We start from the raw sequence: 25,257 nt of genomic DNA on the forward strand, positions 1-25,257 counted from the left end.
GGGGGTCAGAATGAGGTGGGTGGGGGGGGTCAGAATGAGGGGTGTGGGGGGGGGTCAGAATGAGGTGTGGGGGGGTCAGAATGAGGTGGGTGTGGGGGGGTCAGAATGAGGTGGGTGAGGGGGGGTCAGAATGAGGTGGGTGTGGAGGGGGAATATCAGAATGAGGTGGGTGAGGGGGGTCAGATTGAGGTGGGTGTGGAGGGGGTCAGAATGAGGGATGTGGGGGGGGTCAGAATGAGGTGTGGGGGGGGACAGAATGAGGTGGGTGTGGGGGGGTCAGAATGAGGTGGGTGGGAGGGGGTCAGAATAAGGTGTGGGGGGGGTCAGAATGAGGTAGGTGTGTGGGGGGGGTCAGAATGATGGGGTCAGAATGAGGTGGGTGTGGAGGGGGTCAGAATGAGGGATGTGGGGGGGGTCAGAATGAGGTGTGGGGGGGGACAGAATGAGGTGGGTGTGGGGGGGTCAGAATGAGGTGGGTGTGGGGGGGGTCAGAATGAGGTGGGGGGGGGTCAGAATGAGGTGGGTTTGGGGGGGAGTCAGAATGAGGTGGGTGTGGGTCAGACTGAGGTGGGTGGGAGGGGGTCAGAATAAGGTGTGGGGGGGGTCAGAATGAGGTAGGTGTGTGGGGGGGGGTCAGAATGATGGGGTCAGAATGAGGTGGGTGTGGGGGGGGTCAGAATGAGGTGGGTGTGGGGGGGGTCAGAATGAGGTGGGTGGGCGGGGGGTCAGAATGAGGTGGGTGTGGGGGGGGTCAGAATGAGGTGGGTGTGGGGGGGGGTCAGAATGAGGTGGGGTCAGAATGAGGTGGGGGGGGTCAGAATGAGGTGGGTGAGGGGGGGGGTCAGAATGAGGTGGGTGAGGGGGGGGTCAGAATGAGGTGGGTGTGGGGGGGGGTCAGATAGAGGTGTGTGGGGGGGTCAGAATGAGGTGGGTGTGTAATGACAGTTCCTCTCTTGTCTCTATGGCTGTGGGATTAGAACGTCTCCGGAGTTCCAGAAGCTTCTGGGCATCGCCATGGAGATGTTCTTGCTGTGCAGCGACGACAGAGAGTCAGACGTCAGGATGGTGGCAGACGAGTGCCTGAACAAAATCATCAAAGTGAGTGAGGACCCCATCTTCTGCTCTCCTCAGACCTTTATGTTATGGCTCTCTTGTTCTCTCTATCTAGTTCTCTTTCTCTCGCTCTCTCTCTCTCTCATTCTCTCTATCTAGTTCTCTCTCGTTCTCTCTCTCTCTTTCTCTCGTTCTCTCTCTCTTTCATTCTCTCTATCTAGTTCTCTCTCGTTCTCTCTATCTAGTTCTCTCTATCTCGTTCGCTCTCTCATTTTCTCTCTCTCTCCTCCTCCCTATATCTCTCTTGCTGTATCTCATGGTATTTCTCAGCTCTTTCAGAAGACTCTTCCAGAGGTTCCCACTGAAACCCAAAGGCTGTGTATTGTGTTGTAAACGTTTGAGATTTTAGTTGTAGGTTTAGTTGTAATCAGTGTTTTGTCTCTCTGGCTCCCTCTATCAGGCGCTGATAGACTCCAACCTGCCCAGACTACAGCTGGAGCTCTACAAAGAGATTAAAAAGGTTTGTTATGGAGTCCTGCTCACTGATCCTCAATGGATTGATGGGGTAACTGATGATGATGATGATGATGATGATGATGAATATTATGACGAATGTTAATTGTGATTGACTGTAATGGTTATGGTTATGATGATGAGGGGAAATATCAGGATGTTTATGTTGATGATGATGACGATGAAGGTGTGTGTGTATCTCTCTGGTAGAACGGTGCCTCTCGGAGCCTGAGGGCTGCTCTCTGGAGGTTCGCTGAGCTAGCACACCTCATCAGACCACAGAAATGCAGGTAGGACACACACACACACACCTGAGTAGGTGCAGTACGCTGCACTTCATACTTTAAATGTATTTATAGAATGTGAAGTATGGATTTATACACTATGGTCTCAACGGCATTTAGACTGGATTAATACACTATGGTCTCAATGGCACTTAGACTGGATTAATACACTATGGTCTCAATGGCGCTTAGACTGGATTTATACACTATGGTCTCAATGGCACTTAGACTGGATTAATACACTATGGTCTCAACTGCATTGAGACTGGATTTATACACTATGGTCTCAACTGCATTGAGACTGGATTTATACACTATGGTCTCAACTGCATTGAGACTGGATTTATACACTATGGTCTCAACTGCATTGAGACTGGATTTATACACTATGGTCTCAATGGCACTTAGACTGGATTTATACACTATGGTCTCAACGGCACTTTTGTCTGAAGTTGTCCCCTGACGTGCTATAACTATTAATGGCAACGGGATAAATTGTGTGTCGGTCCTGTGGGGTAATACTATGAGGTACTGGTCCTGTGGGGTAATACTATGAGGTACTGGGTCCTGTGGGGTAATACTATGAGGTGTCGGTCCTGTGGGGTAATACTATGAGGTGTTGGTCCTGTGGGGTAATACTATGAGGTGTTGGTCCTGTGGGGTAATACTATGAGGTACTGGTCCTGTGGGGTAATACTATGAGGTACTGGTCCTGTGGGGTAATACTATGAGGTGTTGGTCCTGTGGGGTAATACTATGAGGTACTGGTCCTGTGGGGTAATACTATGAGGTACTGGGTCCTGTGGGGTAATACTATGAGGTACTGGGTCCTGTGGGGTAATACTATGAGGTACTGGTCCTGTGGGGTAATACTATGAGGTGCTGGGTCCTGTGGGGTAATACTATGAGGTGTTGGTCCTGTGGGGTAATACTATGAGGTGTTGGTCCTGTGGGGTAATACTATGAGGTACTGGGTCCTGTGGGGTAATACTATGAGGTGTTGGTCCTGTGGGGTAATACTATGAGGTGTTGGTCCTGTGGGGTAATACTATGAGGTACTGGTCCTGTGGGGTAATACTATGAGGTACTGGTCCTGTGGGGTAATACTATGAGGTGTCGGTCCTGTGGGGTAATACTATGAGGTACTGGTCCCGTGGGATAATACTATGAGGTACTGGGTCCTGTGGGGTAATACTATGAGGTACTGGTCCTGTGGGGTAATACTATGAGGTACTGGTCCTGTGGGGTAATACTATGAGGTACTGGTCCTGTGGGGTAATACTATGAGGTACTGGTCCTGTGGGGTAATACTATGAGGTACTGGTCCTGTGGGGTAATACTATGAGGTACTGGTCCTGTGGGGTAATACTATGAGGTACTGGTCCTGTGGGGTAATACTATGAGGTACTGGTCCTGTGGGGTAATACTATGAGGTACTGGGTCCTGTGGGGTCATACTATGAGGTGTTGGTCCTGTGGGGTAATACTATGAGGTACTGGGTCCTGTGGGGTAATACTATGAGGTACTGGGTCCTGTGGGGTAATACTATGAGGTACTGGGTCCTGTGGGGTAATACTATGAGGTACTGGTCCTGTGGGGTAATACTATGAGGTGCTGGGTCCTGTGGGGTAATACTATGAGGTGTTGGTCCTGTGGGGTAATACTATGAGGTGTTGGTCCTGTGGGGTAATACTATGAGGTACTGGGTCCTGTGGGGTAATACTATGAGGTACTGGTCCTGTGGGGTAATACTATGAGGTGTTGGTCCTGTGGGGTAATACTATGAGGTACTGGTCCTGTGGGGTAATACTATGAGGTGTTGGTCCTGTGGGGTAATACTATGAGGTACTGGTCCTGTGGGGTAATACTATGAGGTACTGGTCCTGTGGGGTAATACTATGAGGTGTTGGTCCTGTGGGGTAATACTATGAGGTACTGGTCCTGTGGGGTAATACTATGAGGTGTTGGTCCTGTGGGGTAATACTATGAGGTACTGGTCCTGTGGGGTAATACTATGAGGTACTGGTCCTGTGGGGTAATACTATGAGGTGTTGGTCCTGTGGGGTAATACTATGAGGTACTGGTCCTGTGGGGTAATACTATGAGGTGTTGGTCCTGTGGGGTAATACTATGAGGTACTGGGTCCTGTGGGGTAATACTATGAGGTGTCGGTCCTGTGGGGTAATACTATGAGGTACTGGTCCCGTGGGATAATACTATGAGGTACTGGGTCCTGTGGGGTAATACTATGAGGTGTCGGTCCTGTGGGGTAATACTATGAGGTACTGGTCCTGTGGGGTAATACTATGAGGTACTGGTCCTGTGGGGTAATACTATGAGGTACTGGTCCTGTGGGGTAATACTATGAGGTACTGGTCCTGTGGGGTAATACTATGAGGTACTGGTCCTGTGGGGTAATACTATGAGGTACTGGGTCCTGTGGGGTCATACTATGAGGTGTTGGTCCTGTGGGGTAATACTATGAGGTACTGGGTCCTGTGGGGTAATACTATGAGGTACTGGGTCCTGTGGGGTAATACTATGAGGTACTGGGTCCTGTGGGGTAATACTATGAGGTACTGGTCCTGTGGGGTAATACTATGAGGTGCTGGGTCCTGTGGGGTAATACTATGAGGTGTTGGTCCTGTGGGGTAATACTATGAGGTGTTGGTCCTGTGGGGTAATACTATGAGGTACTGGGTCCTGTGGGGTAATACTATGAGGTACTGGTCCTGTGGGGTAATACTATGAGGTGTTGGTCCTGTGGGGTAATACTATGAGGTACTGGTCCTGTGGGGTAATACTATGAGGTGTTGGTCCTGTGGGGTAATACTATGAGGTACTGGTCCTGTGGGGTAATACTATGAGGTACTGGTCCTGTGGGGTAATACTATGAGGTGTTGGTCCTGTGGGGTAATACTATGAGGTACTGGGTCCTGTGGGGTAATACTATGAGGTACTGGTCCTGTGGGGTAATACTATGAGGTACTGGTCCTGTGGGGTAATACTATGAGGTACTGGTCCTGTGGGGTAATACTATGAGGTACTGGTCCTGTGGGGTAATACTATGAGGTGTTGGTCCTGTGGGGTAATACTATGAGGTACTGGTCCTGTGGGGTAATACTATGAGGTGCTGGTCCTGTGGGGTAATACTATGAGGTACTGGTCCTGTGGGGTAATACTATGAGGTACTGGTCCTGTGGGGTAATACTATGAGGTGCTGGTCCTGTGGGGTAATACTATGAGGTACTGGTCCTGTGGGGTAATACTATGAGGTGCTGGTCCTGTGGGGTAATACTATGAGGTGTTGGTCCTGTGGGGTAATACTATGAGGTACTGGTCCTGTGGGGTAATACTATGAGGTACTGGTCCTGTGGGGTAATACTATGAGGTACTGGTCCTGTGGGGTAATACTATGAGGTACTGGTCCTGTGGGGTAATACTATGAGGTGCTGGTCCTGTGGGGTAATACTATGAGGTACTGGTCCTGTGGGGTAATACTATGAGGTGTTGGTCCTGTGGGGTAATACTATGAGGTACTGGTCCTGTGGGGTAATACTATGAGTACTGGTCCTGTGGGGTAATACTATGAGGTACTGGTCCTGTGGGGTAATACTATGAGGTACTGGTCCTGTGGGGTAATACTATGAGGTACTGGTCCTGTGGGGTAATACTATGAGGTACTGGTCCTGTGGGGTAATACTATGAGGTACTGGTCCTGTGGGGTAATACTATGAGGTACTGGTCCTGTGGGGTAATACTATGAGGTGTTGGTCCTGTGGGGTAATACTATGAGGTACTGGTCCTGTGGGGTAATACTATGAGGTGTTGGTCCTGTGGGGTAATACTATGAGGTGTTGGTCCTGTGGGGTAATACTATGAGGTGTTGGTCCTGTGGGGTAATACTATGAGGTGCTGGGTCCTGTGGGGTAATACTATGAGGTGTTGGTCCTGTGGGGTAATACTATGAGGTACTGGTCCTGTGGGGTAATACTATGAGGTACTGGTCCTGTGGGGTAATACTATGAGGTGTTGGTCCTGTGGGGTAATACTATGAGGTACTGGTCCTGTGGGGTAATACTATGAGGTACTGGTCCTGTGGGGTAATACTATGAGGTGTTGGTCCTGTGGGGTAATACTATGAGGTACTGGTCCTGTGGGGTAATACTATGAGGTGTTGGTCCTGTGGGGTAATACTATGAGGTGTTGGTCCTGTGGGGTAATACTATGAGGTGTTGGTCCTGTGGGGTAATACTATGAGGTGTTGGTCCTGTGGGGTAATACTATGAGGTGTTGGTCCTGTGGGGTAATACTATGAGGTGTTGGTCCTGTGGGGTAATACTATGAGGTACTGGTCCTGTGGGGTAATACTATGAGGTGTTGGTCCTGTGGGGTAATACTATGAGGTGTTGGTCCTGTGGGGTAATACTATGAGGTGACTTGGTCCTGTGGGGTAATACTATGAGGTGTTGGTCCTGTGGGGTAATACTATGAGGTACTGGTCCTGTGGGGTAATACTATGAGGTACTGGTCCTGTGGGGTAATACTATGAGGTGTTGGTCCTGTGGGGTAATACTATGAGGTACTGGTCCTGTGGGGTAATACTATGAGGTGTTGGTCCTGTGGGGTAATACTATGAGGTACTGGTCCTGTGGGGTAATACTATGAGGTGTTGGTCCTGTGGGGTAATACTATGAGGTACTGGTCCTGTGGGGTAATACTATGAGGTGTTGGTCCTGTGGGGTAATACTATGAGGTACTGGTCCTGTGGGGTAATACTATGAGGTGTTGGTCCTGTGGGGTAATACTATGAGGTGTTGGTCCTGTGGGGTAATACTATGAGGTGTTGGTCCTGTGGGGTAATACTATGAGGTACTGGTCCTGTGGGGTAATACTATGAGGTGTACTGGTCCTGTGGGGTAATACTATGAGGTGTTGGTCCTGTGGGGTAATACTATGAGGTGTTGGTCCTGTGGGGTAATACTATGAGGTGTTGGTCCTGTGGGGTAATACTATGAGGTGTTGGTCCTGTGGGGTAATACTATGAGGTGTTGGTCCTGTGGGGTAATACTATGAGGTGTTGGTCCTGTGGGGTAATACTATGAGGTGTTGGTCCTGTGGGGTAATACTATGAGGTGTGGTCCTGTGGGGTAATACTATGAGGTGTTGGTCCTGTGGGGTAATACTATGAGGTGTTGGTCCTGTGGGGTAATACTATGAGGTGTTGGTCCTGTGGGGTAATACTATGAGGTGTTGGTCCTGTGGGGTAATACTATGAGGTACTGGTCCTGTGGGGTAATACTATGAGGTACTGGTCCTGTGGGGTAATACTATGAGGTGTTGGTCCTGTGGGGTAATACTATGAGGTGTTGGTCCTGTGGGGTAATACTATGAGGTACTGGTCCTGTGGGGTAATACTATGAGGTACTGGTCCTGTGGGGTAATACTATGAGGTGTTGGTCCTGTGGGGTAATACTATGAGGTGTTGGTCCTGTGGGGTAATACTATGAGGTGTTGGTCCTGTGGGGTAATACTATGAGGTGTTGGTCCTGTGGGGTAATACTATGAGGTGTTGGTCCTGTGGGGTAATACTATGAGGTGCTGGGTCCTGTGGGGTAATACTATGAGGTGTTGGTCCTGTGGGGTAATACTATGAGGTACTGGTCCTGTGGGGTAATACTATGAGGTGTTGGTCCTGTGGGGTAATACTATGAGGTACTGGTCCTGTGGGGTAATACTATGAGGTGTTGGTCCTGTGGGGTAATACTATGAGGTACTGGTCCTGTGGGGTAATACTATGAGGTGTTGGTCCTGTGGGGTAATACTATGAGGTGTTGGTCCTGTGGGGTAATACTATGAGGTGTTGGTCCTGTGGGGTAATACTATGAGGTACTGGTCCTGTGGGGTAATACTATGAGGTACTGGTCCTGTGGGGTAATACTATGAGGTGTTGGTCCTGTGGGGTAATACTATGAGGTGTTGGTCCTGTGGGGTAATACTATGAGGTGTTGGTCCTGTGGGGTAATACTATGAGGTGTTGGTCCTGTGGGGTAATACTATGAGGTGAACTGGCTCAGGAACTGTTGTTATTTACCCAGTCTTCTGTGGACTGGATTGGTCTCTCACTTGTTCTCTCCCTCCTCCCTCCAGACCCTACCTGGTGAACCTCCTCCCCTGTCTGACCAGGATCACTAAGAGACAGGAGGAGACTGTTCAGGAGACCCTGGCTGCTGCTGTTCCTAAGATCATGTCTGCTCTGGGACACTTCGCTAACGACGGAGAGGTCAAGGTACACACACACACACACACACACACACACACACACACACTCTCCTGTGTTTAGAACTCAAAGACCCCCATAACAACCTCCATTAAAGTGTTCTGTTAAAAGCCTTGAGTTCCAGAGAATAATGGAAGTATTGATATCCTCTTTCTGTATGGGTTGTAGAGTTAAGCTGTAAGGCACCAGGGGTAATATACTCCGGCTAAGGGCTGTTCTAAAGCACGACACAACAGGGAGTGCCTGGATACAGCCCTTAACCGTGGTATACTGGCCATATACCACAAACCCCCTGAGGTGCCTTATTGCTGTTATAAACTGGTTACTAACTTAATTAGAGCAGTACAAATACATGTTTGTCATAGCCGTGGTATACGGTCTGATATACCACGGCTGTCAGCCAATCAGCATTCAGGGCTCGAACCACCCAGTTTGTAATTGTCTTTATAACCATTGTCTGATGGTGTCTGATGGTGTCTGGTGGTGTCTGATGGTGTCTGATGGTGTCTGGTGGTGTCTGGTGGTGTCTGATGGTGTCTGGTGGTGTCTAGTGGTGTCTGATTGTGTCTGGTGGTGTCTGGTGGTGTCTGATTGTATCTGATGGTTTCTGATTGTATCTGGTGGTGTCTGGTGGTGTCTGATTGTATCTGATGGTGTCTGATTGTATCTGATGGTGTCTGGTGGTGTCTGATGGTGTCTGGTGGTGTCTAGTGGTGTCTGGTGGTGTCTGGTGGTGTCTGATTGTATCTGGTGATGTCTGGTGGTGTCTGATTGTATCTGATGGTTTCTGATGGTTTCTGGTGGTTTCTGATTGTGTCTGGTGGTGTCTGGTGGTGTCTGATTGTATCTGATGGTGTCTGATTGTGTCTGGTGGTGTCTGATGGTGTCTGGTGGTGTCTAGTGGTGTCTGGTGGTGTCTAGTGGTGTCTGATTGTATCTGATTGTGTCTGATGGTGTCTGATTGTATCTGGTGGTGTCTGATTGTATCTGGTGGTGTCTGGTGGTGTCTGATTGTATCTGGTGGTGTCTGATGGTATCTGGTGGTGTCTGATTGTATCTGGTGGTGTCTGATTGTATCTGGTGGTGTCTGATGGTGTCTGGTGGTGTCTGATGGTGTCTGGTGGTGTCTGATTGTATCTGGTGGTGTCTGGTGGTGTCTGGTGGTGTCTGATGGTGTCTGGTCTGATATGTTCAGGTGTTGTTGAAGTCGTTGGTGGTCAACCTGAAGTCCACTTCTCCTACGATCCGCCGGACGGCCGCCAGCTCAGCGGCTAGTATGTGTCAACACTCTAGACGGGCCTCCTACTTCTACACCTGGCTGCTGAACGTCCTGCTGGGTCAGTACCAAACACAAGCACCCCTACTACAGGGATCATCAATTACATTTAGCCGTGGGACCAGTTTTCCTTCAGCGGATAGTTGTGTGGGGGGTAAAACATACTTCTAAATCATTTGTACACTGCAGGAATCCCCAAACAGATGTAGTATTTGTGCTACGACCACATATGTCTCTCTAGTTGTGCGTGGGAATACTTTGGAACAGATTTCTTGGTGGGTTTTTACAGTTTTATGTCCAAAAATATAATATAAAGACTTGCTCAGAAAAGCTGGGGTCCAAATAGTCACCCGCGGGCCGCCTGTTGAGGAACCCTGTAGCTGGGGGCCAAATAGTCACCCGCGGGCTGCCTGTTGAGGAACCCTGTAGCTAGGGGCCAAATAGTCACCCGCGGGCCGCCTGTTGAGGAACCCTGTAGCTGGGGGCCAAATAGTCACCCGCGGGCCGCCTGTTGAGGAACCCTGTAGCTGGGGGCCAAATAGTCACCCGCGGGCCGCCTGTTGAGGAACCCTGTAGGTGGGGGCCAAATAGTCACCCGCGGGCCGCCTGTTGAGGAACCCTGCAGCTGGAGGTGGAGGGGATATGAAGACCTTTCCACCCAGCCAATCAGAAGGCAACAGGAAGAGATTAACCATCATGTTTCTGTCCATCCAATCCCTTCAGATATGTTGTAGTGTCTATGGTGCAGGGGCTTGATTTGGAATTCAAAAGAGGTCTCTCTCTCACTCAGCCTCTCTGTTTGTAGTTCTGTCTGTCTTGTTTTTATGTCCTTATAATGTTTTGGGTCTGTTAGTCTCTAGATGAGGAGAACATCTCTCTCCAGGTCTGTTAGTCTCTGTAGATGAGGAGAACATCTCTCTCTCCAGGTCTGTTAGTCTCTGTAGATGAGGAGAACATCTCTCTCCAGGTCTGTTCGTCTCTGTAGATGAGGAGAACATCTCTCTCTCCAGGTCTGTTAGTCTCTGTAGATGAGGAGAACATCTCTCTCCAGGTCTGTTAGTCTCTGTAGATGAGGAGAACATCTCTCTCCAGGTCTGTTAGTCTCTGTAGATGAGGAGAACATCTCTCTCCAGGTCTGTTAGTCTCTGTAGATGAGGAGAACATCTCTCTCCAGGTCTGTTAGTCTCTGTAGATGAGGAGAACATCTCTCTCCAGGTCTGTTAGTCTCTGTAGATGAGGAGAACATCTCTCTCCAGGTCTGTTAGTCTCTGTAGATGAGGAGAACATCTCTCTCCAGGTCTGTTAGTCTCTGTAGATGAGGAGAACATCTCTCTCCAGGTCTGTTAGTCTCTGTAGATGAGGAGAACATCTCTCTCCAGGTCTGTTAGTCTCTGTAGATGAGGAGAACATCTCTCTCCAGGTCTGTTAGTCTCTGTAGATGAGGAGAACATCTCTCTCCAGGTCTGTTAGTCTCTGTAGATGAGAACATCTCTCTCTCCAGGTCTGTTAGTCTCTGTAGATGAGGAGAACATCTCTCTCTCCAGGTCTGTTAGTCTCTGTAGATGAGGAGAACATCTCTCTCTCCAGGTCTGTTAGTCTCTGTAGATGAGGAGAACATCTCTCTCTCCAGGTCTGTTAGTCTCTGTAGATGAGGAGAACATCTCTCTCTCCAGGTCTGTTAGTCTCTGTAGATGAGGAGAACATCTCTCTCTCCAGGTCTGTTAGTCTCTGTAGATGAGGAGAACATCTCTCTCTCCAGGTCTGTTAGTCTCTGTAGATGAGGAGAACATCTCTCTCCAGGTCTGTTAGTCTCTGTAGATGAGGAGAACATCTCTCTCTCCAGGTCTGTTAGTCTCTGTAGATGAGGAGAACATCTCTCTCCAGGTCTGTTAGTCTCTGTAGATGAGGAGAACATCTCTCTCTCTCTCTCCAGGTCTGTTAGTCTCTGTAGATGAGGAGAACATCTCTCTCTCTCTCTCCAGGTCTGTTAGTCTCTGTAGATGAGGAGAACATCTCTCTCTCTCTCCAGGTCTGTTAGTCTCTGTAGATGAGGAGAACATCTCTCTCTCTCTACAGGTCTGTTAGTCTCTGTAGATGAGGTGAACATCTCTCTCTCCAGGTCTGTTAGTCTCTGTAGATGAGGAGAACATCTCTCTCTCTCTCCATGTCTGTTAGTCTCTGTAGATGAGGAGAACATCTCTCTCTCTCCAGGTCTGTTAGTCTCTGTAGATGAGGAGAACATCTCTCTCTCTCTCTCCAGGTCTGTTAGTCTCTGTAGATGAGGAGAACATCTCTCTCCAGGTCTGTTAGTCTCTGTAGATGAGGAGAACATCTCTCTCTCTCTCCAGGTCTGTTAGTCTCTGTAGATGAGGTGAACATCTCTCTCTCCAGGTCTGTTAGTCTCTGTAGATGAGGAGAACATCTCTCTCTCTCTCTCTCTCTCTCTCTCCAGGTCTGTTGGTTCCTGTAGACGAGGAACATCCTAACCACCTGGTCCTGGGGGTGTTGTTAACCCTTCGCTACCTGATGCCTCAACTCCAGCAACAGGACAGGACCACCAGCCTGAAAGGAAGCTTCGGAGTCATGAGGAAGGAGGCAGACTTACAGCCCACGCCTGAACAGCTGCTGCAAGTCAGTGTGTGTGTGTGTGTGTGTGTGTGTGTGTGTGTGTGTGTGTGTGTGTGTGTGTGTGTGTCGTGTGTGTGTGTGTGTCGTGTGTTTTCAAGTTTTAATGTCACATGCACAAGTACAGTGAAATGGCTTTCTTCCAGCTCTAACCACAACGATCCATTTCTCAATAACACCGTAATACTGTTAGTAAATCCAGGGTCACTTCCAATCCCTGGTATCTGTGTGTAGGTCTATGAGTTGACTCTACACTACACCCAGCATGGTGATCACAATGTGGTGACGGCCTCTCTGGAACTGATGCAGCAGATGTTCAGGACTCCTCCCCCGGAGCTACTGCACATGCTCATTACGCCCGGCAGCATTCTGCACGCCAGCGTGTTCCGACAGGACGTCGAGAGACGCGCCCACTCCGGCAGCATCCTGGAGTTCATTGGTTAGTCCACCCGTCAATCAAACGAATACTGCTTTGGTCGTTGGTGGATTTGCTCTGTCGGTTAAATCTTTAGTTTCAAATTACAAAGCCCAGTCATTGGGTGAATGCTCTGCCAGTCACTGTACAGAGCTCCGCCTCCTGTCTCTCTGTTCTGTTTTGCTGTCTGCTGATTGGTCCCACAAGGCTCTCTCTACACTGAGTATACAAAACATTAGGAACACCTTCCTAATATTGAGTTGCACCCCCTTTTGTCCTCAGAACAGCTTTAATTCATCAGGACATGGACTCTACAAGGTGTTGAAAGCGTTTCCACAGGGATGCTGGCCCATGTTGACTCCAATGCTCCCCATAGTTGTGTCCAGTTGGCTGGATGTCCTTTGGGTGGTGGACCAATCTTGATACACACAGGAAACTGTTGAGCGTGAAAAACCCAGCAGCGTTGGAATTCTTGACAAACCTGGCACCTCCTACCATATCCTGTTCAAAGGCACTTAAAAATGTTGTCTTGTCCATTCACCCTCTGAATGGCACACACACACAATCCATGTCTCAAGGCTTAAAATCTTTCTTAAACCCGTCTCCTCCCGTTAATCTACACTGATTGAAGGGGATTTAACAGGTGACATCAATAAGGGGTCATAGCTTTCACCTGGATTCACCTGGTCAGTCTATGTCATGGAAAGAGCAGGTGTTCTTAATGTTTTGTACACTCGGTGTATAGTGAACTACTAGTGACCAGAGCCCTATTCCCTATATAGTGAACTACTAGTGACCAGAGCCCTATTCCCTATATAGTGAACTACTAGTGACCAGGGCCCTATTCCCTATATAGTGAACTACTAGTGACCAGAGCCCTATTCCCTATATAGTGAACTACTAGTGACCAGAGCCCTATTCCCTATATAGTGAACTACTTTAGACCAGAGCCCTATTCCCTATATAGTGAACTACTAGTGACCAGAGCCCTATTCCCTATATAGTGAACTACTAGTGACCAGGGCCCTATTCCCTATATAGTGAACTACTAGTGACCAGAGCCCTATTCCCTATATAGTGAACTACTAGTGACCAGAGCCCTATTCCCTATATAGTGAACTACTAGTGACCAGAGCCCTATTCCCTATATAGTGAACTACTAGTGACCAGAGCCCTATTCCCTATATAGTGAACTACTTTAGACCAGAGCCCTATTCCCTATATAGTGAACTACTAGTGACCAGAGCCCTATTCCCTATATAGTGAACTACTAGTGACCAGAGTCCTGTTCCCTATATAGTGAACTACTTTAGACCAGAGCCCTATTCCCTATATAGTGAACTACTAGTGACCAGAGCCCTATTCCCTATATAGTGAACTACTAGTGACCAGGGCCCTATTCCCTATATAGTGAACTACTAGTGACCAGAGCCTTATTCCCTATATAGTGAACTACTAGTGACCAGAGCCCTATTCCCTATATAGTGCACTACTAGTGACCAGAGCACTATTCCCTATATAGTGAAGTACTTTAGACCAGAGCCCTATTCCCTATATAGTGAACTACTAGTGACCAGAGTCCTATTCCCTATATAGTGAACTACTAGTGACCAGAGCCCTATTCCCTATATAGTGAACTACTTTAGACCAGAGCCCTATTCCCTATATAGTGAACTACTAGTGACCAGGGCCCTATTCCCTATATAGTGAACTACTAGTGACCAGAGCCTTATTCCCTATATAGTGAACTACTAGTGACCAGAGCCCTATTCCCTATATAGTGCACTACTAGTGACCAGAGCCCTATTCCCTATATAGTGAAGTACTTTAGACCAGAGCCCTATTCCCTATATAGTGAACTACTTTAGACCAGAGCCCTATTCCCTATATAGTGAACTACTTTAGACCAGAGCCCTATTCCCTATATAGTGAACTACTTTAGACCAGAGCCCTATTCCCTATATAGTGAACTACTAGTGACCAGAGCCCTATTCCCTATATAGTGAACTACTAGTGACCAGAGCCCTATTCCCTATATAGTGAACTACTAGTGCCCAGAGCCCTATTCCCTATATAGTGATCTACTAATGACCAGGGCCCTATTCCCTATATAGTGCACTACTAGTGACCAGAGCCCTATTCCCTATATAGTGAAGTACTTTAGACCAGAGCCCTATTCCCTATATAGTGAACTACTTTAGACCAGAGCCCTATTCCCTATATAGTGAACTACTTTAGACCAGAGCCCTATTCCCTATATAGTGAACTACTAGTGACCAGAGCCCTATTCCCTATATAGTGAACTACTAGTGACCAGAGCCCTATTCCCTATATAGTGAACTACTAGTGACCAGAGCCCTATTCCCTATATAGTGAACTACTAGTGCCCAGAGCCCTGTAGGACTCTTGTTAAAATAAGTTCACTATTTAGGGAATAGGGTTCTGGTCACTAGTAGTTCACTATATAGGGAATAGGGCTCTGGTCACTAGTAGTTCACTATATAGGGAATAGGGCTCTGGTCACTAGTAGTTCACTATATAGGGAACAGGGCTCTGGTCTAAAGTAGTTCACTATATAGGGAATAGGGCTCTGGTCACTAGTAGTTCACTATATAGGGAATAGGGCTCTGGTTTAAAGTAGTTCACTATATAGGGAATAGGGCCCTGGTCGCTAGTATTTCACTATATAGGGAATAGGGTGCCATTTGGGATGCATAGCCTCTCTCACTAACTAACTCGCGTCTCTTCCTCTGTCTGTCTGGGGTATAATGGTTATTTCCCATGGGGCTTTTCTTCTTTTCACTCCTTCACTTCCTGTTCCTGTGTGTTCTTCCTGTTTCCTGCCTGCAGCCGGGGGCGGGTCTTCCTGTAATAGTCCACTCCTCCTCAGAAAACAGAAAGGTGATTTAATAACTCTCTCTCTCTCCTGTGTACTGCTCCCTCTATCTAACACAGTGTTTCCCAAACGTCTCCTCCAGCAACCCCAGCCATTCAACATGTTTTCATGTATTCCTCAACTAGTTTCATGTATTCCTGGACTAGTTTTCATGTATTCCTGGACTAGTTTTCATGTATTCCTGGACTAGTTTCATGTATTCCTGGACTAGTTTTCATGTATTCCTGGACTAGTTTTCATGTATTCCTGGACTAGTTTCATGTATTCCTGGACTAGTTTCATGTATTCCTGGACTAGTTTTCGTGTATTCCTGGACTAGTTTCATGTATTCCTGGACTAGTTTTGATGTATTCCTGGACTAGTTTTGGTGTATTCCTGGACTAGTTTTGATGTATTCCTGGACTAGTTTTGATGTATTCCTGGACTAGTTTTGATGTATTCCTGGACTAGTTTTGATGTATTCCTGGACTAGTTTTGATGTATTCCTGGACTAGTTTTGATGTATTCCTGGACTAGTTTTGATGTATTCCTGGACTAGTTTTGGTGTATTCCTGGACTAGTTTTGATGTATTCCTGGACTAGTTTTGATGTATTCCTGGACTAGTTTTGGTGTATTCCTGGACTAGTTTTGATGTATTCCTGGACTAGTTTTGATGTATTCCTGGACTAGTTTTGGTGTATTCCTGGACTAGTTTTGATGTATTCCTGGACTAGTTTTGGTGTATTCCTGGACTAGTTTTGATGTATTCCTGGACTAGTTTTGATGTATTCCTGGACTAGTTTTGATGTATTCCTGGACTAGTTTTGATGTATTCCTGGACTAGTTTTGATGTATTCCTGGACTAGCACGTCTGATGACACTAAAGAAGAAGTTGGGCATCAGTTGATCAGTTGAATCAGGTTGTTTTAGCGAATAGTTGAAATACATGGAAGGACTTGGGGTCCCAGAGGAGAGGTTGGAGAACCATTGGTCAACCACAGCTTTCTCTAACGCTGCTGACTGGTCATGTTGAGACTGTGTTACAGTGGTCCTCTTTAACACAGCTTTCTCTAACGTTGCTGACTGGTCATGTTGAGACTGTGTTACAGTAGTCCTCTTTAACACAGCTTTCTCTAACGCTGCTGACTGGTCATGTTGAGACTGTGTTACAGTAGTCCTCTTTAACACAGCTTTCTCTAACGCTGCTGACTGGTCATGTTGAGACTGTGTTACAGTGGTCCTCTTTAACACAGCTTTCTCTAACGCTGCTGACTGGTCATGTTGAGACTGTTACAGTAGTCCTCTTTAACACAGCTTTCTCTAACGCTGCTGACTGGTCATGTTGAGACTGTGTTACAGTAGTCCTCTTTAACACAGCTTTCTCTAACGCTGCTGACTGGTCATGTTGAGACTGTTACAGTAGTCCTCTTTAACACAGCTTTCTCTAACGCTGCTGACTGGTCATGTTGAGACGTGTTACAGTAGTCCTCTTTAACACAGCTTTCTCTAACGCGCGCTGGCGTGGACTGGTCAGGCCTCCGCCCTACGCGCTGACGGCGTGGCTGTTACAGTAGTCCTCTTTAACACAGCTTTCTCTAACGCTGCTGACTGGTCATGTAGTGACTGTGTTACAGTAGTCCTCTTTAACACAGCTTTCTCTAACGCTGCTGACTGGTCATGTTGAGACTGTGTTACAGTAGTCCTCTTTAAAACAGCTTTCTCTAACGCTGCTGACTGGTCATGTTGAGACTGTGCTACAGTAGTCCTCTTTAGCACAGCTTTCTCTAACGCTGCTGACTGGTCATGTAGTGACTGTGTTACAGTGGTCCTCTTTAACACAGCTTTCTCTAACACTGCTGACTGGTCATGTAGTGACTGTGTTACAGTGGTCCTCTTTAACACAGCTTTCTCTAACGCTGCTGACTGGTCATGTTGAGACTGTGCTACAGTAGTCCTCTTTAACACAGCTTTCTCTAACGCTGCTGACTGGTCATGTTGAGACTGTGCTACAGTGGTCCTCTTTAACACAGCTTTCTCTAACGCTGCTGACTGGTCATGTTACAGTAGCTGTCTTCATCCTGTCTGTGTGTCCCAGGCAAAATGCTGTCGGGGGAGGAGGAGGGGTTGGAGGACGACCCTGAGAGGGCAGAGGTCACCACCGGGGCCTTTACAGGTGAGACACAACAGAATACAGGAACGTCACCATTCATATCACTCAAGCTCATTATTATTGTTGTTGTTATTTATTATTATTAATCATTATTAATATTGTTGTTATTGTTATTCATTATTAATCATTATTATTATTGTTGTTATTATTTCATTATGAAGTGTTTATTATTATTTGTAATTATGTATTGTTATTTAATTATGTATTGTTATTTAATTATGTATTGTTATTTAATTATGTATTGTTATTTAATTATGTATTGTTATTTCCAGGGGGCCAGCAAAATTAAGGCAGTTTATATACAATTTTAAAACATTACAATACATTCACAGATTTCACAACACACTGTGTGCCCTCGGGCCCCTACTCCACCGCTACCACATATCTACAGTACTAAATCCATGTGTATGTATAGTGTGTGTGTGTGTGTGTGTGTGTGTGTGTGTGTGTGTGTGTGTGTGTGTGTGTGTGTGTGTGTGTGTGTGTGTGTGTGTGTGTGTGTGTGTGTGTGTGTGTGTATGTATGTATGCATGTGTCTGTGCCAATGTTTGACACGACTGTACTTTCTCTGGACGTAGAAAATGCTTTTGATCGTGTTGAGTAGTAATACTTGTGGACAGTATTACACCATATGGGTCATAGATGTGATTCTAGAAAATAAAGGAAAGCCGCACACTCTAAGAGCTCAGATGCAAAAATGTAATCACCAACGTTTCGACAGCGAAGCTGTCTTCATCAGGGTATCATCAAACACTGCGAGATGAGTCATTTATATAGTGTCAAGAGACACACAGGTGTTTGTAATCATGGCCAAGTATGGCCTAATATCATTGGTTAACTGAAATATAAAAAAAAATGGCATACAAAGAACATACAAAAAGACAAACAAATGGATAGCATACGATCATAGCATTTGTAGTCTAAAATGTATCTAACAAACAATTACAATGGCAAAATCACAATTATCACAAGAATGGCTTCAGATCAAAGTCTATGTTGAGACCGAAGGGAGCAAGGCTCTTTAAATTAAAGATCCAGGCAGCCTCTCGTTTTAACAATAAATTATCAAGGTCACACCCTCTCCTAGGGAGGGTGACATGTTCGATACCAATATAACGCAGAGATGAAATCGGATGGTTTGCTTCCAAAAAGTGGGCCGCAACTGGGTAAGTTAAGTTTTTGCACCTAATGGTGCTACGATGCTCTGAGATACGTACTTTTAATTCACGCTTTGTTTTACCCACATAATTTTTACCACAAGGACAAGTTATAAGATAAATAACTGCCTTAGTGGAACACGTAATAACACCTTTAATTGGGATAGATTTCCCTGTTTGGGGGTGTTTGAAGGATCTACATTTATAAGTGCCATTGCATTGAGCACAGCCATTACACTTGTAATTTCCATCCAGTATGGGCGCAAATAGACGTTGTTCAGGAATATCTTGGGGTGGTAAATCAGAGTGTACCAATTGGTCTCTGAGATTTCTTCCCCGCGAGAATACGACCAGGGGAAGATCAGAAAACACATTAACTAGACTATCATCATATTTCAGAATGTGCCAATGTTTGTGAACGATTCCTTTAATTTGTTCAGAGCACTTTGAATAGCGGGTAGTGAGAACGCAAGAATGCCTCTTTTTGCGAGACTGACCTTGAAAAAGGTCATGTCTCGTTTTGTTTTGAATTTTCTCAATGGCAATATTAATCTGATCATTGTTGTACCCCCTCTCCTTGAACTTATCCTGAGTCTCAGCCATATTTCTGTCGAAATCTGATTGTTTAATACAAATTCTTTTGATTCGACAGAATTGGCTGTAGGGCAAACTATTTTTCAAGGGCAGTGGGTGACAACTATCAGCCCTCAACAAACTGTTACGATCAGTAGGTTTCCTGTAAAGATCAGTGTATAAAACATTATCTTCACACACGATCAGAAGATCAAGAAAACTGATTTGACGTGTATCAGATTGCATAGTAAATCTCAAATGTTCAGAACAGGAGTTAAGAAAAGCATAAAACGCCTGGAGCAGTTCTGCATCACCCCTCCATAGAACAAAAATATCGTCAATATACCGTTTCCAAATAATGATGTTAGGCAAGAAAACATTTTTGAGAGGGTTGAAAATGGATTGTTTCTCCATGTAACCCACATACAAATTAGCATAGTTAGGAGCCATGGGGGATCCCATAGCAGTACCCTTCGTCTGAATAAAGAAATCATTTAGAAACATGAAGTAGTTATGTGTGAGTACTATTTCAGCCAATGTTACAATGCAGGCACTGGAAGGTAGCTCATTAGGGTCACTTTGCAGAAGAAAATGTTCCATGGCTTCAATACCGCCCTCATGTGGAATATTTGTGTATAACGACTCAACATCAAAAGTAACTAACAAGGTGTTCTCAGGCAGAGGATCAAGAGATTCAATAATAGAGATCATACTGCTGGTGTCCTTTACAAAGGAGGGGAGCTGTTCTGCAAGTGGTCTAATAAAAAAATCCACAAAAGTAGATAGAGGGGCCGTTACTGCATCAATGCCCGCTACAATAGGGCGCCCTGGAGGGTTTGTAACATTCTTATGTAATTTCGGCAAAGTATAAAAAGTGGCAATTTTAGGGTGTTGAATGGCCAGAAAGTCATATTCTTTTTTAGTTATCTGACCAGAATTTAAATAACCATCTAGGACAGTAAAGATAGTATTCTGAAATTGGGAAGTAGGGTCACTTCTGAGTTTCTTGTAAAAGGTGTTGTCAAGCAGTTGTCTATGACACTCATTTACATAAGCTGTCCTATCCATGAGTACAACCGACCCACCCTTATCAGCAGGACGAATAAGGACTGACGTATCGGATTGTAAATCAAGCAAAGCTTGTTTTTCATCCTTAGATAAATTATGGAAAGATTTGAAGTCCTGTTTATTCTTAAGGAGATGAGCAACATCTTTTTCAACAAGTCTGCAATATGTCTCGATAGAGTGATTGCGATTGACTGGAGGTACAAAATAACTCTTGCTTCTAAAAGGAGTCGGTGTACGTACAGGTAAGTAACCTACTGGTTCAATAGAAGTGTCAGGATTAGGGGAGCTAAAGTATTCCCTTAAACGGATGTTTCTAAAAAACTTGAACATGTCTACCTTAACGTCAAAATCGTTACACTGTGTTGTAGGCACAAAAGATAACCCTTTATTAAGTAAAGAGACATGGGCAGGGCTCAATATCTTACTGATAAATTAAAGACACTCAGTCCCGTGGGTTCTGGGACCGTGTGAACGGTCTCCTCTGCCTCTGATAGTCGTTTCTTCTTACCCCGTCGGGTGCGGCATCTCGTCGATGCGCGTGCCTGCGGCCACCTGCGCCCTTCCGTTGGCCCAGTCTCTCGTTGAATAAAAAACTACCACTGGAAGCCGATGAGGCGCTGGTTGTAGAGTGTTGGTCAGACGGGTGTGGATCAAAGTAAGTGTCATCCCTTCTGCGTCTGCCATGGAGAGGAGGAGCAGGACCTCCTTTGTCAGGGTTTCTCCAGAAGTAGACTTTATCCTCGGCCTTATCTTTTTTGTCTTGGTTGAATTTCTTGATTTTAAGTTCCTTTATTTCTGTAGACAGCTTGTCCTGGAGCGCTTGGTTAGTTTTCATCAGTTCATTGAATATGACATCATCATTAACAGCTATTTGTAGAGCTGTGCGTTTGTCTTTAATCGTGTTATCCATTTCACTAAAATCCTTTTTCAACTGGTCAACAATTAATGTCATTAAATCAATAGAGCATTTGTTCAGGATGGCACACCAGCGCTCACAGAAATCATCTGTGCTCTGTCCCAATGATGGCTCTTTTTGCCACCTGAGTCCCCGTGGAATAATGCCTTGACGCACGTAATCACTAAGAGTGACTATATGTAAATGCGTTCTCGTCTGACGCTTAGATAAATATAACAGTTCTTTCGAGAGGTCAGAATTACCTCCCGGCATGTCAAAAAGGGACTCCGAAACAATGATTTTGTCACGTTCTTTTGTAAATGAGTGTCATAGACAACTGCTTGACAACACCTTTTACAAGAAACTCAGAAGTGACCCTACTTCCCAATTTCAGAATACTATCTTTACTGTCCTAGATGGTTATTTAAATTCTGGTCAGATAACTAAAAAAGAATATGACTTTCTGGCCATTCAACACCCTAAAATTGCCACTTTCTATACTTTGCCGAAATTACATAAGAATGTTACAAACCCTCCAGGGCGCCCTATTGTAGCGGGCATTGATGCAGTAACGGCCCCTCTATCTACTTTTGTGGATTTTTTTATTAGACCACTTGCAGAACAGCTCCCCTCCTTTGTAAAGGACACCAGCAGTATGATCTCTATTATTGAATCTCTTGATCCTCTGCCTGAGAACACCTTGTTAGTTACTTTTGATGTTGAGTCGTTATACACAAATATTCCACATGAGGGCGGTATTGAAGCCATGGAACATTTTCTTCTGCAAAGTGACCCTAATGAGCTACCTTCCAGTGCCTGCATTGTAACATTGGCTGAAATAGTACTCACACATAACTACTTCATGTTTCTAAATGATTTCTTTATTCAGACGAAGGGTACTGCTATGGGATCCCCCATGGCTCCTAACTATGCTAATTTGTATGTGGGTTACATGGAGAAACAATCCATTTTCAACCCTCTAAAAAATGTTTTCTTGCCTAACATCATTATTTGGAAACGGTATATTGACAATATTTTTGTTCTATGGAGGGGTGATGCAGAACTGCTCCAGGCGTTTTATGCTTTTCTTAACTCCTGTTCTGAACATTTGAGATTTACTATGCAATCTGATACACGTCAAATCAGTTTTCTTGATCTTCTGATCTTGTGTGAAGATAATGTTTTATACACTGATCTTTACAGGAAACCTACTGATCGTAACAGTTTGTTGAGGGCTGATAGTTGTCACCCACTGCCCTTGAAAAATAGTTTGCCCTACAGCCAATTCTGTCGAATCAAAAGAATTTGTATTAAACAATCAGATTTCGACAGAAATATGGCTGAGACTCAGGATAAGTTCAAGGAGAGGGGGTACAACAATGATCAGATTAATATTGCCATTGAGAAAATTCAAAACAAAACGAGACATGACCTTTTTCAAGGTCAGTCTCGCAAAAAGACGCATTCTTGCGTTCTCACTACCCGCTATTCAAAGTGCTCTGAACAAATTAAAGGAATCATTCACAAACATTGGCACATTCTGAAATATGATGATAGTCTAGTTAATGTGTTTTCTGATCTTCCCCTGGTCGTATTCTCGCGGGGAAGAAATCTCAGAGACCAATTGGTACACTCTGATTTACCACCCCAAGATATTCCTGAACAACGTCTATTTGCGCCCATACTGGATGGAAATTACAAGTGTAATGGCTGTGCTCAATGCAATGGCACTTATAAATGTAGATCCTTCAAACACCCCCAAACAGGGAAATCTATCCCAATTAAAGGTGTTATTACGTGTTCCACTAAGGCAGTTATTTATCTTATAACTTGTCCTTGTGGTAAAAATTATGTGGGTAAAACAAAGCGTGAATTAAAAGTACGTATCTCAGAGCATCGTAGCACCATTAGGTGCAAAAACTTAACTTACCCAGTTGCGGCCCACTTTTTGGAAGCAAACCATCCGATTTCGTCTCTGCGTTATATTGGTATCGAACATGTCACCCTCCCGAGGAGAGGGTGTGACCTTGATAATTTATTGTTGAAACGAGAGGCTGCCTGGATCTTTAATTTAAAGACCCTTGCTCCCTTCGGTCTCAACATAGACTTTGATCTGAAGCCATTCTTGTGATTATTGTGATTTTGCCATTGTAATTGTTTGTTAGATACATTTTAGACTACAAATGCTATGATCGTATGCTATCCATTTGTTTGTCTTTTTGTATGTTCTTTGTATGCCATTTTTTAAAATATTTGAGTTAACCAATGATATTAGGCCATACTTGGCCATGATTACAAACACCTGTGTGTCTCTTGACACTATATAAATGACTCATCTCGCAGTGTTTGATGATACCCTGATGAAGACAGCTTCGCTGTCGAAACGTTGGTGATTACATTTTTGCATCTGAGCTCTTAGAGTGTGCGGCTTTCCTTTATTTTCTAGTGTTCTACTCCGCTAGCCAGCACCTCGCCTTTAAAGGTGTGCGTTTCTCTTTTTTCTAGATTATTCATAGATGTGATTCAACTTCTATATGCCAAATTCTTACTGCTATGCTTGTGACTGGCAACAATTTGCTCCGTCCATTTTGCCTCTATCCCGTGGCACACGGCAGGGCTGTCCGCTCTCTCCTCTGTTATTTGCCTTATCTTTAGAAGCTGTTGTCCAGACTGTCCGCCGATCCACTCTTCACGCACCGGTCATTACACATGACACTAAGCATTACATCTCCCTATATGCAGATTACATTTAGCCAGCCCTCCAAAATACAAAACAATCTCTACCTCATATTCTTGACATCTTTAATGAATTTAGCTCAATTTTCAGGCTATAAAATCAACTGGGTCAAGTCTGCTCTTTTACCTCTAATTAACATGGGAGATTATCCAGCACTCGGTACCCCTGTAGTAAAACAGTTTACATACCTGGGAGTTGATATCTACCCCACAATCAAACCCATAATTACAACAATATTCTCACGTGGTGTCAGATCTCCGAAGATGGACAAAATTTCCAAATTAATTCCAGTCACGAATCTCTATTATGAAGATGAACATCCTTCAACGCCTTTTCAACGTTTTGAGCTCTGTGCTCCCTCTGTCACCACCGACTGGATATTGGAAGAAATTACACTCCTCAGTCTCTAAATGTGTCTGGCAAAGTAAACCTCTTTGCGTTTTAAACGACTGACCCTGAAAAAGGCAAAAGAGCGTAGGTGGCCAAGGCCTTCCAAAATTTGGAAGTATTCTAGTCATTTGTTCTTCGCCCTCTCGCCACGTGATTTGATCCAGATGTCCAGGTGCCCCTCGGCGTTCCATAGAGGAGAACCTACACAGGTTGCAGGATCTAGATGTCGAGGTGCCTCGGCGTTCCATAGAGGAGAACCTACACAGGTTGCAGGATCTAGATGTCCAGGTGCCTCGGCGTTCCATAGAGGAGAACCTACACAGGTTGCAGGATCTAGATATCCAGGTGTCTTGGCGTTCCATAGAGGATAACCTACACAGGTTGCAGGATCTGGACCGCTCTGACATTTCCTAGAGATACTCTATCAACAACATTTGGTGTCTTAATAACACATAGGCCATCTCTGTCTGGCGCACCTTCCGAAAAGTTATCTGAAACCAAAATCAATTCGCTCACAATCCTACTCCTTTGTTCCACGATTAGGATCTATGTTTTTTTTTTGGGGGGGATGTGTGACGTCCTATATCCTTCCATCAGTGGAGTGACGAGGGTGGGGGGTCAGAGGGTTAATGTGACTCATTAGTGTTTTCTTTGTACTCCTCTGTCAATATAAATGACATGAAAAAAAGATTTAATCCCCCAAATATAATACTGGATCTAACCCTTACTAACTGAAAACTACAAATACTCAAACCAGGGTTGTATTCATTAGGGCATGCACCAAAAAATAACCAAATCATTTCAACCTCTTTTCATCTGACCCTGGAGTACTATTTGATCATACAATAGGCTTGAGCAGGGTATGGCATACTAACCCCTGTTTGTTTTATTGAAAGATGAGGTTGAGAGAGGGTGATGGTTTAATGTGTCTCCCACCTTGACTCA

The 25,257-nt window shown here is 45.3% G+C and overlaps 1 protein-coding gene across 1 annotated transcript in view; it reads left to right on the forward strand.

The window, feature by feature from the left end:
* Positions 1-25,257, forward strand: part of LOC106596941 (huntingtin) — a 132,081-nt gene that overhangs the window by 16,033 nt on the left and 90,791 nt on the right. Inside the window, exons 3-11 of the mRNA XM_082973969.1 lie at positions 978-1,098; positions 1,514-1,573; positions 1,777-1,856; positions 8,001-8,139; positions 9,326-9,467; positions 11,859-12,037; positions 12,266-12,470; positions 15,297-15,347; positions 17,418-17,495. Of these exons, the coding sequence (XP_082830095.1) occupies positions 978-1,098; positions 1,514-1,573; positions 1,777-1,856; positions 8,001-8,139; positions 9,326-9,467; positions 11,859-12,037; positions 12,266-12,470; positions 15,297-15,347; positions 17,418-17,495 (1,055 nt within the window). The remainder of the gene's footprint in view (positions 1-977; positions 1,099-1,513; positions 1,574-1,776; positions 1,857-8,000; positions 8,140-9,325; positions 9,468-11,858; positions 12,038-12,265; positions 12,471-15,296; positions 15,348-17,417; positions 17,496-25,257) is intronic.

This window comes from Salmo salar, chromosome 04 (genome assembly GCF_965601325.2).
Source record: "Salmo salar chromosome 04, fSalSal1, whole genome shotgun sequence".
Classification (NCBI taxonomy): domain Eukaryota; kingdom Metazoa; phylum Chordata; class Actinopteri; order Salmoniformes; family Salmonidae; genus Salmo; species Salmo salar.